Source organism: Ambystoma mexicanum, chromosome 8 (genome assembly GCF_040938575.1).
Source record: "Ambystoma mexicanum isolate Mex_15411 chromosome 8, UKY_AmexF1_1, whole genome shotgun sequence".
Lineage (NCBI taxonomy): Eukaryota > Metazoa > Chordata > Amphibia > Caudata > Ambystomatidae > Ambystoma > Ambystoma mexicanum.
The window spans coordinates 4,867,952-4,882,018 of record NC_090929.1 but is presented as its reverse complement, the minus strand read 5'-3'; the positions used below and the strand labels follow the sequence as shown (position 1 = coordinate 4,882,018).

Here is a 14,067-nt window from a genome sequence, read left to right as displayed (position 1 = left end):
GGTCACAATGGAGCAAGTGGGATAGCCCTGACAATGCAGTACACCCGACAGTGGGAATCCTAAGGACATCCTCTTAGGCTGTGTGTCTGTGGCAGCACCCATTGCACACATGTCGCTGTCATGAACCGCCGTTTGCGTCCCTTCTGGACTTCGTGGTCCCTGACCCATAGGGGACTGAATTCAGTAGTCCTCCCAACATGGCTGCTGAACGCTGTTTGCCAGTCTCTGCGTTACACGCTCTACAAAGCAGACACGCCCCCACGGCTCTGTGCATCTCAACGCTACCGCTTGCAGTAGTCGGATGTGTGTTGCCGGAGCTCGTTCAGCGCTTACTTTTGGTTCCCTGAATTCCTCTTCTTCCTTCTTTCCTCTTGTCCTTACCTCTGCATATCCTGGATTTCGACCGCATTCGGGTCTCCGAGTGCGAACCTCGTTATTTCCTGGTCTCCGTCCTGGACATGTGAACGTATCCTGGAGTTGGGATGCGAACCACACACTGGAATCCGAGGACCTACGCACGGGGTTGTATAAATCCCGAACTGTGCGAAAGAAGACATCTCCGAAGATCACGAGTAAACAATACAGACAGGTGAGAAGGGGAGAGACTTGCGACAGTCGCACTGTAGCAAGTGTGATACCCCTGACAATGCTGTACACCAGACAGTGGGAATCCGAATCCTAAGGACATCCTCTTAGGGTGTGTGTCTGTGGCAGCACCCTTTGCACACAGGTCCCAATGGAGCAAGTGGGATACCCCTGACAATACTGTTCACCACACAGTGGGAATCGTAAGGACATCCTCTTAGGGTGTGTGTCTGTGGCAGCACCCTTTGCACACAGGTCCCAATGGAGCAAGTGGGATACCCCTGGCAATGCTGTTCACCCGACAGTGGGAATCCTAAGGACATACTCTTAGGGTGTGTGTCTGTGGCAACACAGTAAACACATCAGGCAGTTCTGTGGCAGCACCCATTGCACACAAGTCACACTGGAGAAAGTGGGATACCCTTGACAATGCTGTACACCCGACAGTGGGGGTCCTAGGGGATCTCTCAACCTTCGGGCTGTCTGCAAAGAGGAGCCTTCATGCTTCAGCTCTCTGCCTGGGGCCTTTACCCGAGATTTCCCTCCCTGTATTGATCAGCATGCGCCCCAAAATGCCCCAAAACCTACGACCTATCACTCCCAAGCTCCCGCAGAAAGCTGAGGGCTTGCCCGGATGAGGTTGCATGATAAGTAAGCCTGCCATCCCTATACAAATCATACATTCCTTCATGACCCTTTCATCAGTACCGTAGAGCTCGGTCACTCAGAAGTGGGGGCCTTGATGGACGAGGGGGCCGGTCTGGTTTGTGCTCTTTGTCGCCCTCGCTGCCTTCTGTGTTCAGGCCGAGGCAGGCAGATGCACTGCTGCTCGTAGACGTGTTTCGTCGATGGGTGAGGTCCGACAGGCTGGAGGAGCGGGAATGCTCTGTGCTGTAACCTGCAGGAGGAAGGCAGAGAACAGTGACTAAGACACAGAAGAGCATACAAAGTATGGTGGCATGCAGGTAAGTGGGCAGAGGAGCTGACTAAAGATACTACAGCAATATTAGGTGATACATTTGAAATAAAAAAGGTTACTTTAGAAAGACCACTCTGAGACGACTCACCCTGTCACGCACCTCAACACGCATGAGTTTGTGCAGAGGTTAACAGGTGAGCCTAGGCCCGAAGATGTAAGTTGTGTGTGTGTTAATTAAGTGTGCGTGTGTTGTGTTAAGTCCGAATAAAGAGGCAGACAACAAATTGTGATTTGCAAAGTGATTGGTTTTTTTTTCTGTCAAAACCCTATGCTAACCTTAGACCTCTGGGTCCTATGCTAAAGGAAAGAAAAGAGTTCAATAGGGTGCATGTTAGGATGTTGTACAACACTCTGAAGGTAACCAAGCAACCAGTCAGCGCAGCAGACAGGTGGGTCAGCAGGGGAGGGAGGGAGAGAAAGCAGAGGAGAAAAGGAAGGTCTTGAGCACCTTGGTCCGGCTCAAGTTTGAGAGGGGCAGGGAGACCGTTACAGAGGGAGGCACCTACAGAGCAAAGTGATCTACCCCTTACCGAGAAAAGTCTGACCCTCAGAGAGTTGGAGGCAGCAGATCGCAGGGCTCGAGAAGGAAGGTATTTAGGAAGAGTGTGTTGAATGTAATGCGAGCCCCTGCCCCAGCAAGCCTTGTGGACGATGCAGAGGGTCTTGAACTTGATCCTTGCAGCCACCGGCAGCCAGTGGAGAGATTTCAGGGCTGGAGAGATACAGTCCCTGGGTTTGAGGCCAAGGATAAGTCTTGCAGTCCTGTTTTGCATGAGTTGCAGAGGGCGTAGAGTAGAGGAAGGGAGATTTAGAAAGAGGCTGTTACAGTAATCCAACCTAGAGAGAAACAGGACTCTGGAGAAAATGAGCTTCTGAGGGAAAGTGAGAAAAGCAGTACCACCTCTGAGGAGGTGCAGCAGGTAATGTGCCTTCTTGGAAAGGTCCGTGATGTGAGGAGATAAAAGAGTGGAGTCGAAGATGACACCAAGGTTTTTTCCTCTTCTCTTGGCTCAGTCATTTTACTACAAAGGGTGTGAAAGAGCCTTGTTGTCAGTCTGGACTGGATGTTCTGGTTTATATTACAGTATGCCACATGAGACTGGGAAATTAAGAGGTTGGTGTCATAGGCCGGGATAAAAGAGGTATACCATGTTCTAGCTAGCGGGTCCACTTCCCTCAAATAGGTGCCCCCAGGGAGTGGATCAGGAGGAGTGCCAGTGTGTTCATGCGTGTGTGGGTGGAGCAGGGTTTTGGGAGCGAGTAAGAGTGTGTGCGATTGTGGCTTTATTTATTGGGTATTTATAATGCACCTATAAACAATGTGTTTCGAGCACAACAAGGGGAACAAAACAAGAAGAAATCCTACTAGGCCTTTTGACATTCATATCATGCAAGTGCATTAAGGAGAAGTGCAGGGGTGGGGGGTGAGTGCCGATCAGGGCAGAAGGGCCTGGGAGAAAGTGAGTGCCAGGGGAGGCCAGGTGTTAATGTTAAAGGATATTTTTACCGTGCACTATCACCACCGGAGTGGTCCCCTGGCGCTCTGGCAGCTCTGAAAAGAGAAGGGGGGGGTGAGTTAGTGGGAGTAAGCGGGAAAGGTGCAAGAGAGCAGTGATGTGCCGTTGGCAGCCTCAACACGGGCAACACTGTTCGCTGGGCTTGGGGTTTTTTCCAGCCGGTAGATGTTGTGTGCTGTTGTGCGAGTCTATGTGCGGTTTGTTTTGTTGTTGCGGTGTAGTGAAGTTTGTGTGGTTTGTTGTGGTATAGGGTTTTGGTTGTGTTTGTTTAGAGTTTGAGAGGTGTATGCAGAGGGGTGAAATTGTTAGTGGGTTGGTTATTGGCATCGCTGTTTAGAAGTGATGTGTAGATGTCCATGTTCTTACTAAGTGTGGCGTGTGAATATCTGTATTTTTATCTAGATCGGTACTGGCTAATACTCACAATCCTTTCTATATGTGACACCAACAAGAATTTATCAAAATGTGGCACTGGTCCACCTTCGAAAACCTGTCTATATGAGCAGCAAGCTAGAGTTCAAAATTCTATTGGAATTTGGGTTTTATAGTATTTCCGATGCAGTCTGAATGAGGCACTGGCTAACATTCGTTATTCTATCTAGAGGTGGCACTGGCCGACATCCATATTCCTATCTAGTTGTGACGCAGGCTATTGTTCACAGCCTTAGCAAAGTGTGGCACATGTTAACATTCATTATTCCATCTGAGTGTGGCATTTGGTAACCTTGTTAATCCTGTCTATATGTGACTCAGGCCAATGTTCACGATTCCATCTAAGTGAGGGGTATGCTAACCTTCACATTTCTATTGAGATGTGATGTAGGCTATTGTTCATGATTCCATCTAAGTGAGGCACATGCTTGTATTCACAAATTCAATCTAAGTGTGGCACGTGCTGACATTCACAATTCTATGTATATAAAACGCAGGCTAATGTTCACGATTACATCTAGGGATGGCACATGCTAACATTCACAGTTCCATCTAAGTGTGGCACATGCTGACATTCCCAATTCCATCTAAGTGTGCCTCCTGTTGACATTCACAATCCTATCTAGATGCGACGCAGGCCAATGTTCACGATCCTATCTAGATGAGACGCAGTCTAATGTTCACTATTACATCTAAGTGTGGCACATGCTAACATTTACTATTCCATCTAAGTGTGCCACATGCTAACATTCACGATCCTATCTAGATGCGATGCAGGTTAATGTTCACGATCCTATCTAGATGCGACGCAGGCCAATGTTCATGATCCTATCTAGATGCAACGCATGCCAAGGTTTACAATCCTATCTAGATGCGACGCAGGCCAATGTTCATGATCCTATCTAGATGCAACGCATGCCAATGTTTACAATCCTATCTAGATGCGACGCAGGCCAATGTTCATGATCCTATCTAGATGCGACGCAGGCCAATGTTCATGATCCTATCTAGAAGCGACGCCGGCCAATGATCACGATTACATCTAGGTTTGGCACATGCCAACATTCACTACTCCATCTAGGTGTGGAACATGCTAACAATCAAAGTTCAGAGGTAGGGTAATGTAGAGTGGTGTTTTTTTTGGGAGTAGAGTGATTGCTCTACTCCCCACCCATGCCACACTTTGGTGGTTGGTGCTGATTGACAGCTGGCCACTGGCTTCCCTTGCGGACACCTGCATACCCATCTTAAAGCCGCCAATGTCGGAGCCGCCCTTTGCCTCTGGGTCCTTAGCCGAAGGGGTTGCCGGGCAGAGGGCTGCCCTGGGGTGTCCTTGATGAAGGGGCAACAATCAGGGTTGCTGGAAGGTGTGTCCAGTGAAGCCAGGAAGCAGCAAAGGCCCGGGAGAGACCATGCTACAGTCTCATCCCACATGCTTTTAAGGCACTTTGAAAAATGTTTGTGGCCTGGATGGGGGTTCGGGGGCGATCTAGCTCTCACCTTGATGGGGGTTAAGCTGCAAATGGCGCAGATGATTCAGGTGCAGCGCAGGTCGCAAAGCTTCCCGAGTTGGAGGGAAAGGGTTAATCGGGGCTGCTGGGAGGCGGGTCCAGTGAAACCAGGAAGAGAAAAAGGCCCGGGAGAGACCACGAGACGGTTTCATCCCACATGCTTTTTAAGGCACTTTGAAAAAAATGTGTGGTCTGGATGGGGGGTTGAGGGCCATACAGCTCTCACCTTTTCTGGGGTTATGCTGCAAAATAAATAAATAAATAAATAAATAAATAAATTTTTTAAAAAAGGTGGACAGATCCAGGAGAAAACAGAGGGCAGGGTAAGGAACAAGGAACTTTGCGCATTAAGAGGGGTGTGTCGGCAGCACAGTCAAGTAAAGCCACTTGAATGACAGGGCCTGGATTTCACCAACTCGTCTTGCAGAGGTGATGGCCATGAGAAAAGCCGTCTTTCGCGACAGAAACTTAAGCGGAGCCGAATGCATAGGTTCAAATGGGCCCCCCCCAACTACATTGAGTTCCCATGCCGGGGCCAGAGCCTTTACCGGCAGGAATGAGCCAAACAATCCTTTGATGAACTCCTTCACCAGACGGTCTTAATGGAGGCATGGGCCAGTCCCCATTTGGCCAATGACAGCAAATATGGAAGTACCTGAGGAGCCATGACCCGCAATGGGTTAATCTTCCGAGACCAGCACCAAATCGCAAAATGCTTCTATTTGTGTCCGTAGCATTTCAGAGTAGACAATGTTCTAGCCTTGGCGAGAACTTCCTTGCAGTCTGCCGGGAGATCGTAGCCACCGAATTGTAGCGCTGCAGGAGACAGGCCTACAGAGACCCTGTATCGTGGTGAAGAATGGCGCCTCCTACCCTGGCGAGAAGATCCACGACCACTGGCAGCTTGACTGGCAGGGACGCTGACATGCTGAGCAGGTCTGGATACCAGATCTGCCTCGGCCACGCTGGTGCGACGAGGATCATCCGGCACCGGCTGAGTTGACTGATGACTTGAAGTAACAACGGCAACGGAGGGAACGCATACAGAAAGAGGCCTTCCAAAGCAATGAGAATGCATCCCCCATGCATCCCTGCTGAGTGAACCTGTCGGCAAACCTCCGGCACTTGGTGTTCTTCGCCGTCCCAAACAAGTCGCTCTGGGGATTGCCCCAATTGACCAAAAGGTTCTCCACTAGGCCCTGGCAAAGTTCCCACTCGTGGCAAGAGTGAAGCTCCCTGCTCAGAGAGTCGGCAACTGTGTTCTTTACTCCTGCCAGATGAAACGGAATGAGTAACATCCCCTGGGTGACGGCCCAGTGCCAAAGTCCTGTGCCGCTCTGGAGAGCGCTGGGATTTGGTGCCCCAGTTTCCTGATGTAAAACATTGTGGTGGTATTGTCCATGAAGACCAGCACCACCTTGTTCTTGAGGGACGGCAGGAACGATTTGAGGGCCCAAAACATTGCCCGTAGCTCCAGAACGTTGAGGTGCAACGCCTTCTCCTCCAGCAGCCACAGGCCTCTGGCGTGAAAACCTCTAATGTGGGCTCCCCATCCTTCCAGGGAAGCGTCCGTCGCGACCGTCTCCTTGTGCGGTGGGACCTGGAAATCCGCATCCCTGGTCAGATGAGAACGCACGCCCCAACACCTTACCGCTCAACGGAAACCCTCGTCAAGCATGATCCTGTCTTGGAAACTTCTGGACACCTGGTCCCAACGGGCCTCAAGGAACTCCTGCAGCGGGTGCATCCATAACCTGCAGAGTCTGATGAGGTAAATGCATGACGACATCATGCCGAGAAGAGACTGGATGGTCCTCACATGGGGATCGTCAGTGCAAGCAGCGGTGCACCTTCGCCTAGGATGGCAGCTATCCTCTCTTCCGACAGTGACGCCAGGCATGACACTGTGTTGAGTCGGGATTCCAGGAACAGAGCGTCCTGCGATGGAGTTAAGCAGGACTTTGCATAGTTCTCTCAGAACCCCAGATCCGTCAGAAGGCGGACGATCTTCGCTGTGTGGTGGACGGCGACTTGTCTTGATCTGGCCTGGATGAGCCAGTCATCCAAGTAATGGTAGATGTGGATCCGTTGAAGTTGTAGATGGGCAGCCACCAGCGCCAGGCACTTGGTGAAGACTCTGGGCGCCGACTTCAGTCTGAAGGGAAGGGCCTTGAATTGGTAATGCTTCCCTTGAACGACAAAGCGCAAATACTTGCAGTGTCCTTTGTGAATGGGGATGTGGAAGTATGCATCCGCCAGGTCCAACGACGACAGAAAGTCTCCCCCTTCCAGCTGCCCGAGCATATATGGAAGAGTGCGCATACAGAACTTCTGGGACTTTATGTATTTGTTCAGTCGTCGCAGGTCGAGGATGGGCCTCCAGCCCCTGGTCTTCTTTCGTACGAGGAAGTACCTTGAGTAAACTCCGGAGCCCCAGAGCCGCTTTAGGAGCAGCTCTATCGCCCCTTTCCTTAACAGGGCCCGAACCTCCAGCAGCAGCTGAGGGACGTGGTTTTACTGCCGGGCCATTGGTGGTATTTGGGGACACATCCGTTGGAACTCTAGAGTGTGTCTGTGGGCGAGAGCGTCCAGCACCCAACAGTCGGTGGCAATGGTCTTCCAAACACTGACGAAGTTCGCCAGCCGGCCTCCCACCGGGGTGCATGGGTCCGGGCCCGACATCCTGGCCGGTTCATTCCTTCTTGGAGGTAGACGGGCCGCCTTCCGGTCCCTGACGACGACATCCTCTTTCGAAGGCCTTGGAGCGTCCCCTGTTGGTTTCCTGGGCCGAGGAGCGGGAGGGTTGGCGGTAAGAAGAGAAGCCCCCTTTTTCGCTGCTGTAGCACACCCAGGGCACATGCCGTCTCTGTGTCCGCCTTGATGGGCCGTAGGGACTCATTCACCACTTTCCCAAAAAGATTGTCTAAGTCGAAGGGCATGTCAAAACCCTGGTCTGGCCCTCTGTTGGGAAGCGTCTGGAACCTAAGGAGATCTGGCTCAAGTCTAAGGGGGGCAGGGAGGCATTACAGAGGGAGGGCACCTCCGCAGGAGCTAGATTTACCCCACACTCTGCTTGGAAAGGCATCTGATCTGCAGAGTTAAAAGCAAGATGACCAAAGGGCTCTACCAGGGAAGTAATTAGCGAGAGAGGTGAAGGTAGTCAGGATCCAGGCCTCAGAAAGCCTAGTGGATGATGCAGAGGGTCTTGAACTTGATACTTGCAGCAACTGGGAGCCAGTGGAGAGATTTAAAGCCTGGAGAGATGCAGTCCCTGGGCTTGAGGCCAAGGATAAGTCTTACAGTCCTGGCCTAGATTAGTTAAAGGGAGAGAAGGGAGAAGTTGGGTGGATTTAGGAAGAGGCTGTTGCAGTAGTCCAGCCTGGAGAGGACCAGAGCTCCAGAGACATTCTGGGGGAAGGGGAGTAAAGGGAGAATGCCTCTTAGGAGGGGCAGTTGAAAGTGTGCCTTCTTGGCGAGGTCTGTGATGTGAGGAGAGAGAGAGACAGAGAGAAAGAGAGAGAGAGAGACAGAGGGAGAGACAGAGAGAGAGAGACAGAGAGAGAGAGACAGAGAGAGAGAAAGAGAGAGAGAGAGAGAGAGAGAGAGAGGAGTCGAAGATGACACCAAGGTTTTTGCCTCACAAAAGGGTGAGTGGAGGGGTCCCAATGAGAAGGATCTCTGTCTTACTGGCATTAAGGCAGTGATCGTTAGCAGCGCACCATGCCTGAATAGCAGACAGGCAGTCAGGAATGAGAGAGTAAGAGGTGGAGGCAGAGGAAGGAAGCTTGAAGGAGAGCTGCGTGCCATCTGCATAACACTGGAAGTTAGGAGAGAAGGTGGAGATCAAATGGGCTAGAGGGGCCAGGTAGATGTTGAAAAGCCCAGGCGAGAGGATAGAGCACCGAGGGATACCGTAGGAGGACAATGAGATGGTGGAGAGAAAAGTGCCCAGTTGAATCTGGGAAGGTCGGTCTGAGAGGAAGGAGGTCAACCAGTCCAGAGCCAAATCCGTGATGCCAAGGGTTTCACAGAGCCGATTTATCAGAGTGGCATGATTGACTGTATCAAAGGCAGAGGAAAGGTCAAGAAGAATGAAGACAGAAGGAGAGCTGGAATCGAGATTAGTGAGCAGATCCTAACGGGTGTTCAGGAGAGCAGTTTCTGTGCCTCTGGCTGCTCTGAAGCCAGACTGGTGGTCTTGGAGACAACTAACAGATCCAGTGTGGCGGATAAACTGGGAAATTGCCAGCTTTTCCAAGTGTTTGGCCAGGAAGGCGGTAATGGAGATAGGGTGGAGGTTTGCCGGACATGAAGGGTTGGCAGAAGGTTTTTTGAGGAGAGGGTGCACAAAGGAGTGCTTGAGGAGTGAGGGGAAGGATCCAGTGGCTAAGGAGTGATTGCAGAAATTGGCAGACAAGGTTGCCCTTGATAGTTCTGGAGGAGCAGGGGAGCACTTGTTTGGATGAGACTTCGATAGAGTGTACTAGAAACCACATCAGGTGGTATGGGAGAGTAGAAGGTGAGGTAGGGCCAAGGGAGGCCTGAAAGCGGGTGAGGGAGAAGGGTGTGGAGTAAAGGAGAGAGGACAAGATGTCATGAGTTTTAGAAATCAATTGAGAGGCCAGAGAAGTGCAGAGAGCCAAGGAAGGCAGAGGAGGAGTGGAGACTACAGTTGAGTTGGCAGGTTCCTTGTTGGGTGTGTGTTGAGGGGTGGCAGTGACTGTATATGTCGGGAAAACAGGGGGCAGGTGAGATAGCGGTTCCTGCTGATATAACTACCAGGTGTTTGCCAAGGAAAGGAGTGACGGAGATTGGACGATAGTTAGCCAGGCATGAAGGGTCAGCAGAGGGTTTTTTAGAAGAGGGTGCACGAGGGAGTGCTTCAGGGCGGAGGGGAACACTCCAGTGAGGAAGGAGTGGTTGCAGAAGTCGGTCAGAGCAGGAGCCAGGGTGTCAATGTGGTCCTTGATGGTTTTGGAGAAACAGGGATGAACCTGTTTTGACAAGACCTTCATAGATCGGACTTGTCTAGAAACCTTGTGTGAAGAGAACGGGGGAAAGGCAGAGAAGGAGGGAGGAGAGGTGGCCGAAGAAGGGCCAGGTCACGAGCAGGGAGTAGAGGGGGGAGAGGAAGAGATGGAGGACAGGATGTCCTGAGTTTTAGAGATGAAATTAGAAGCAAGGGCTAAGCAGAGGGTCTGGGAGGGGACAGGAGAGGTAGAGCCAGCAGCAGGATTGGCCAGTCCCTTGCAGATTTTAAAGAGTTCGGCCGAGTTGTAAGATGCAGCAAAGACGCGGGCTTGGATTTGAGCTCTCTTAGTGTGAACAGAGAGCCGGTATTGCCTTTGGAGCAGGCGGCAAGCCAGTTTGTCAGATGATGTACCGGAGGTACGCCAATCCCTCTCAGCCAGCCTGCACTTGCATTTGAGGGTGACGAGGTCTGAGTCGTACCAGGAATTGCATTTGGCTTTGGGTTTCAAGCGGATCCTCTTGAAAGGGGCAAGAACATCAAGAGTATCAGATATAGCAGAATGGGGCATGGAAAGGGCTGTCTCAGGGTGTGAGTCAGCCATTGGAGGATGAGGGGGAAAGGGGAGTGGCGGTGAAAGCCTCAACTGACACACGCTTCATGGGTCGGATAACCGAGAAGGTAGGTGGTTGTGTTGGAGTTGGCTCGGCCTGAGGGGTAGAGAGGGTGAGATGGGAGGAAAGGAGAAAGTGATCACTCCAGGAGAGAGGAGTGGTGAGAGGGATCGAAAGGTTAAGGTCTGAAGAGATCAGAACATCCAGAGTGTGCCCTGCAGAGTGAGTCAGGCCAGAGGGGAGAATAGAGAGTGAGAGGTGAAAAGGGTAAAGAGAAGGCCAGGTATGGCAATAAAGCAACAGTGGGAATGAGCAACTAAGGCATAGTGTAGTTAAGAATGCAGAGTTCTGTGCCAGGTATGGTGGACAATAGTCAGAGGGCACAGGATGGGCAGATTTGTCAAAAGTGAAGTGGAAAGGTCAAAGAGGAGGAGACCATGTATGACAGAGTGCAGTAAATTGTGCACAGGCAAGAAGGGCCACCTATGGCACATTCCAATGAAGAGAGAAGGTCAGCTATGTTGGGGTTAGCATAGTTAAGAGAAAATCAGTTACAGGACAGAGACTATCACAGGAGGTCAATGCATGACTATCACAGTAACAATCAATGCTCCAATAGAGATAATTGGTGTCAGGTGTGAATAGTTGCCCCTCCCTGCCTGACCTCATTAGTGGGACAACATTGAGACTGCCCATAGGAATATATTGGCCATTGATTCCTATGGGTAATTCTCATGACTCCCATCTGCCTCTTCCTCGTCGCAGTCCTTGTGGATTCCAATAGAGGAATGGGATTATTTCGCACATGGGAGAGCGGCGCAGCGTTTCCATGCAACATGGAGGTTTCAGCCTTTCCATATGGTGAAACGGGGCGCAAGGATTTCCCTCTGGCAAAGGTGGAGGTTGCGTTGGAAACTGTCAAAGAGCGCGTTCATGTCATGTGAGACGTCGGCTATTCTCGCGAGTTATGCTTCCGCGTAAGCCCCGCCCAGGAACCACAGCTTCTAATTAGCATAACTGTTCCCGCCGGTTACATTACCCGGACTTCGTTCCATTGAAGCTATATTCCAATATCCTCGACACTGACTGTTTCCTGGACTACTACTTCTTGGTGATTTTGATCCTGATATTGGCCGCACGGTTCATGACTTCAGACCGAATAACGGATTGCTTGTCTCCCGATTCTACTGCAGTCTGCTTCACTGGGTTCCGACCTGGTCTGTATTAATTTACTAGTTTTTCGGGTACGGTATCATCCGGATCCTAGTGTAGTAGTTCTTTCTTACAGTTAAGTCGAATTCCTTCCTGACCTGACATCGGACTGTACGCCAGACTCCCAAGCCTTCTTCTAACATACAGTAAGAGTTTGGATTCCATATTTATTCACACTGTCATTGGTTCTCAGTTTACTTTATTGTTGGCACCTCATCAGCCCCTGACTTGGGTCTAACAACACGGGTTTACTGCTCTTTCTGTTTCTGAACAATCTGCTGAACACTCTCCTGCATTCACCACTATCTCTCATGAACTCCTCCCCAGTTCTGTGGACTGATTTCACATGGGCACACACAAACGCTCTGCAGCCCAGTGCACCAACCCGTTACTAGTGCGTCCCTCGTTCCGCCCGGGTTATTGATCCCTTTACTAACCTTCCCTTTTGTTATTTTTTCCCTTTCGTTTTTTCCTCGACTGAAACTTCATTTAACAGCCATAAGAAAACATTGTGGTAAGAACGAATCCTGATTGACTGGAGTGGTTGTTTGGGGTAGCTAGTCACTTTAGAGATTAAGGTGTGCTTTGACTTCACTGTAGGTGCAGATGTTATATGACCCATCGAGATAACCTTTCAGGTATTCTATAATTAAGTTTAGGTCATTGTTGTGGTTATTGATGATAACTGGATATTAATCAACACTCTGTGCTTCCATTACAGCCACTCTGTGCTTCCATTACAGCATTGGTTTGGCGGTGTGTGGTATTCCCACTCTTTTGTGGGATCAACCCCTCTGTCTGTCTATTATTAGAATAGCAGAGGGGTGTATCGTAAAAAATAGTACCCTTAAGTTGAGGAGGCCTGACTGGTCGAAGGTTCTAGTAAGTCAGGCTCGCTGTCGACTGTGAGGTCCTGCTCATTCGTTCTCCTCGCTGATCTTGGGATGTCTATTTCAACACCCCTAGCAGATACGCTGGGGTGAGTAACAGATTATAGAAGTTGTAGTGATGTCGAGAGGTAACATTTGTATTGGGTTTTAGAGGTAATTTGAAGTTCCCCTTTTTTCTCCGTCTTTTCCATAAGGTAAAGTGCAGGGAGGGAGAAGGGGGAGGATTTTGGTGACAACATCCCATAAAGATTGCTAGGATATTGAGTAGGGGTGCATTGGAAAAATTGGAATACCACGTCTCGCCCAAGGACCCCCTGCCCAGGTGATTCTCACTCGCTCGGCCACCCCCAGGGTGGGGATCCAAGAGCGATGGCCCTCCCCTGGCCTCCTGAACAAAGGATCCCCGGGAATAACCTGTGAGAAACGCCTACCCATCCCCAATAACACAGGCCTTTTGCCCAAAGAACATCAGTGGAAGGTTGTCGAGGGATTTTATTATCTGGGCAATCTTGTGCCTAACCTTTCTACAGGAAGGACACGGTCGAGAGTCCAGATTGACTGGTGCTGGCTTCCCTTGATCTGATGGACCTATTTGGGTAAAGAGAAGTTGAACCGATGGATAATTATTTTCTCTTTTCTCTCCTTGCCCTCTGAAAGCTATTTCTGAGGGAAAAGGGTGCTCTGGTTTAAATTTACTCACTTCAGCCTCACTGGAGGGTTCGATTTCTAGTGAGCGTTCGTATGGTAGCCCAGGGTATGAGGGTACATGTTCTTCCTGCTCTAGGGTGTATCGCTTCGAAAACTCTTCCTCTTCTTCCTCCAAGGAATCTATCATATCACTAAAGAGATTCGAGAGTGTAGGGGACAGAAAGGGGTCACAAATTAAGTCATCCCTTTTAGATGGCGTAGTGGGGTTAGGTAAGCCCTGGGAAGGTATCATCAAGGTAATGTTCTGGTACCTTATCAGTGACCGAAGATGGAATAGGGTTGCTCCTGTAAAGGAACTGTAGGATTCTGACACCCTGGGACTAAGGAGTTCTCCCTTTTGGATTTTCTTAGTTGGGAGAAAATAAATGGCTTCGGCTTTTCTGTAGACGTCCTGAGGGAAGAGGGATGTTCATAAGATTTCATATACTAGAGTCCCTAATATCTCATCCCACAATATAATTATCTAGCTGTGCAGATGACACCCAGATTCTCCTCCCACGTTCGGGGGATTATGAACATGATTTGGCCTTGGTGAATAGGATATACCTCGTCATCCAGGCATGGATGGCCCGCCATGGTCTATGCCTGAATGATGACAAAACGGAACTCATCATACTGGGGAATACACAAAACATCAAAAGACTGAACGA

General features: G+C 50.2%; 1 protein-coding gene across 1 annotated transcript in view; it reads right to left on the bottom strand.

Moving 5' to 3' along the window:
- EEIG1 (estrogen-induced osteoclastogenesis regulator 1) overlaps nucleotides 1-14,067 on the bottom strand; it is a 662,295-nt gene that overhangs the window by 172,060 nt on the left and 476,168 nt on the right. The window contains exon 9 of the mRNA XM_069609104.1: nucleotides 1,294-1,483. Within this exon, the coding sequence (XP_069465205.1) occupies nucleotides 1,294-1,483 (190 nt within the window). The remainder of the gene's footprint in view (nucleotides 1-1,293; nucleotides 1,484-14,067) is intronic.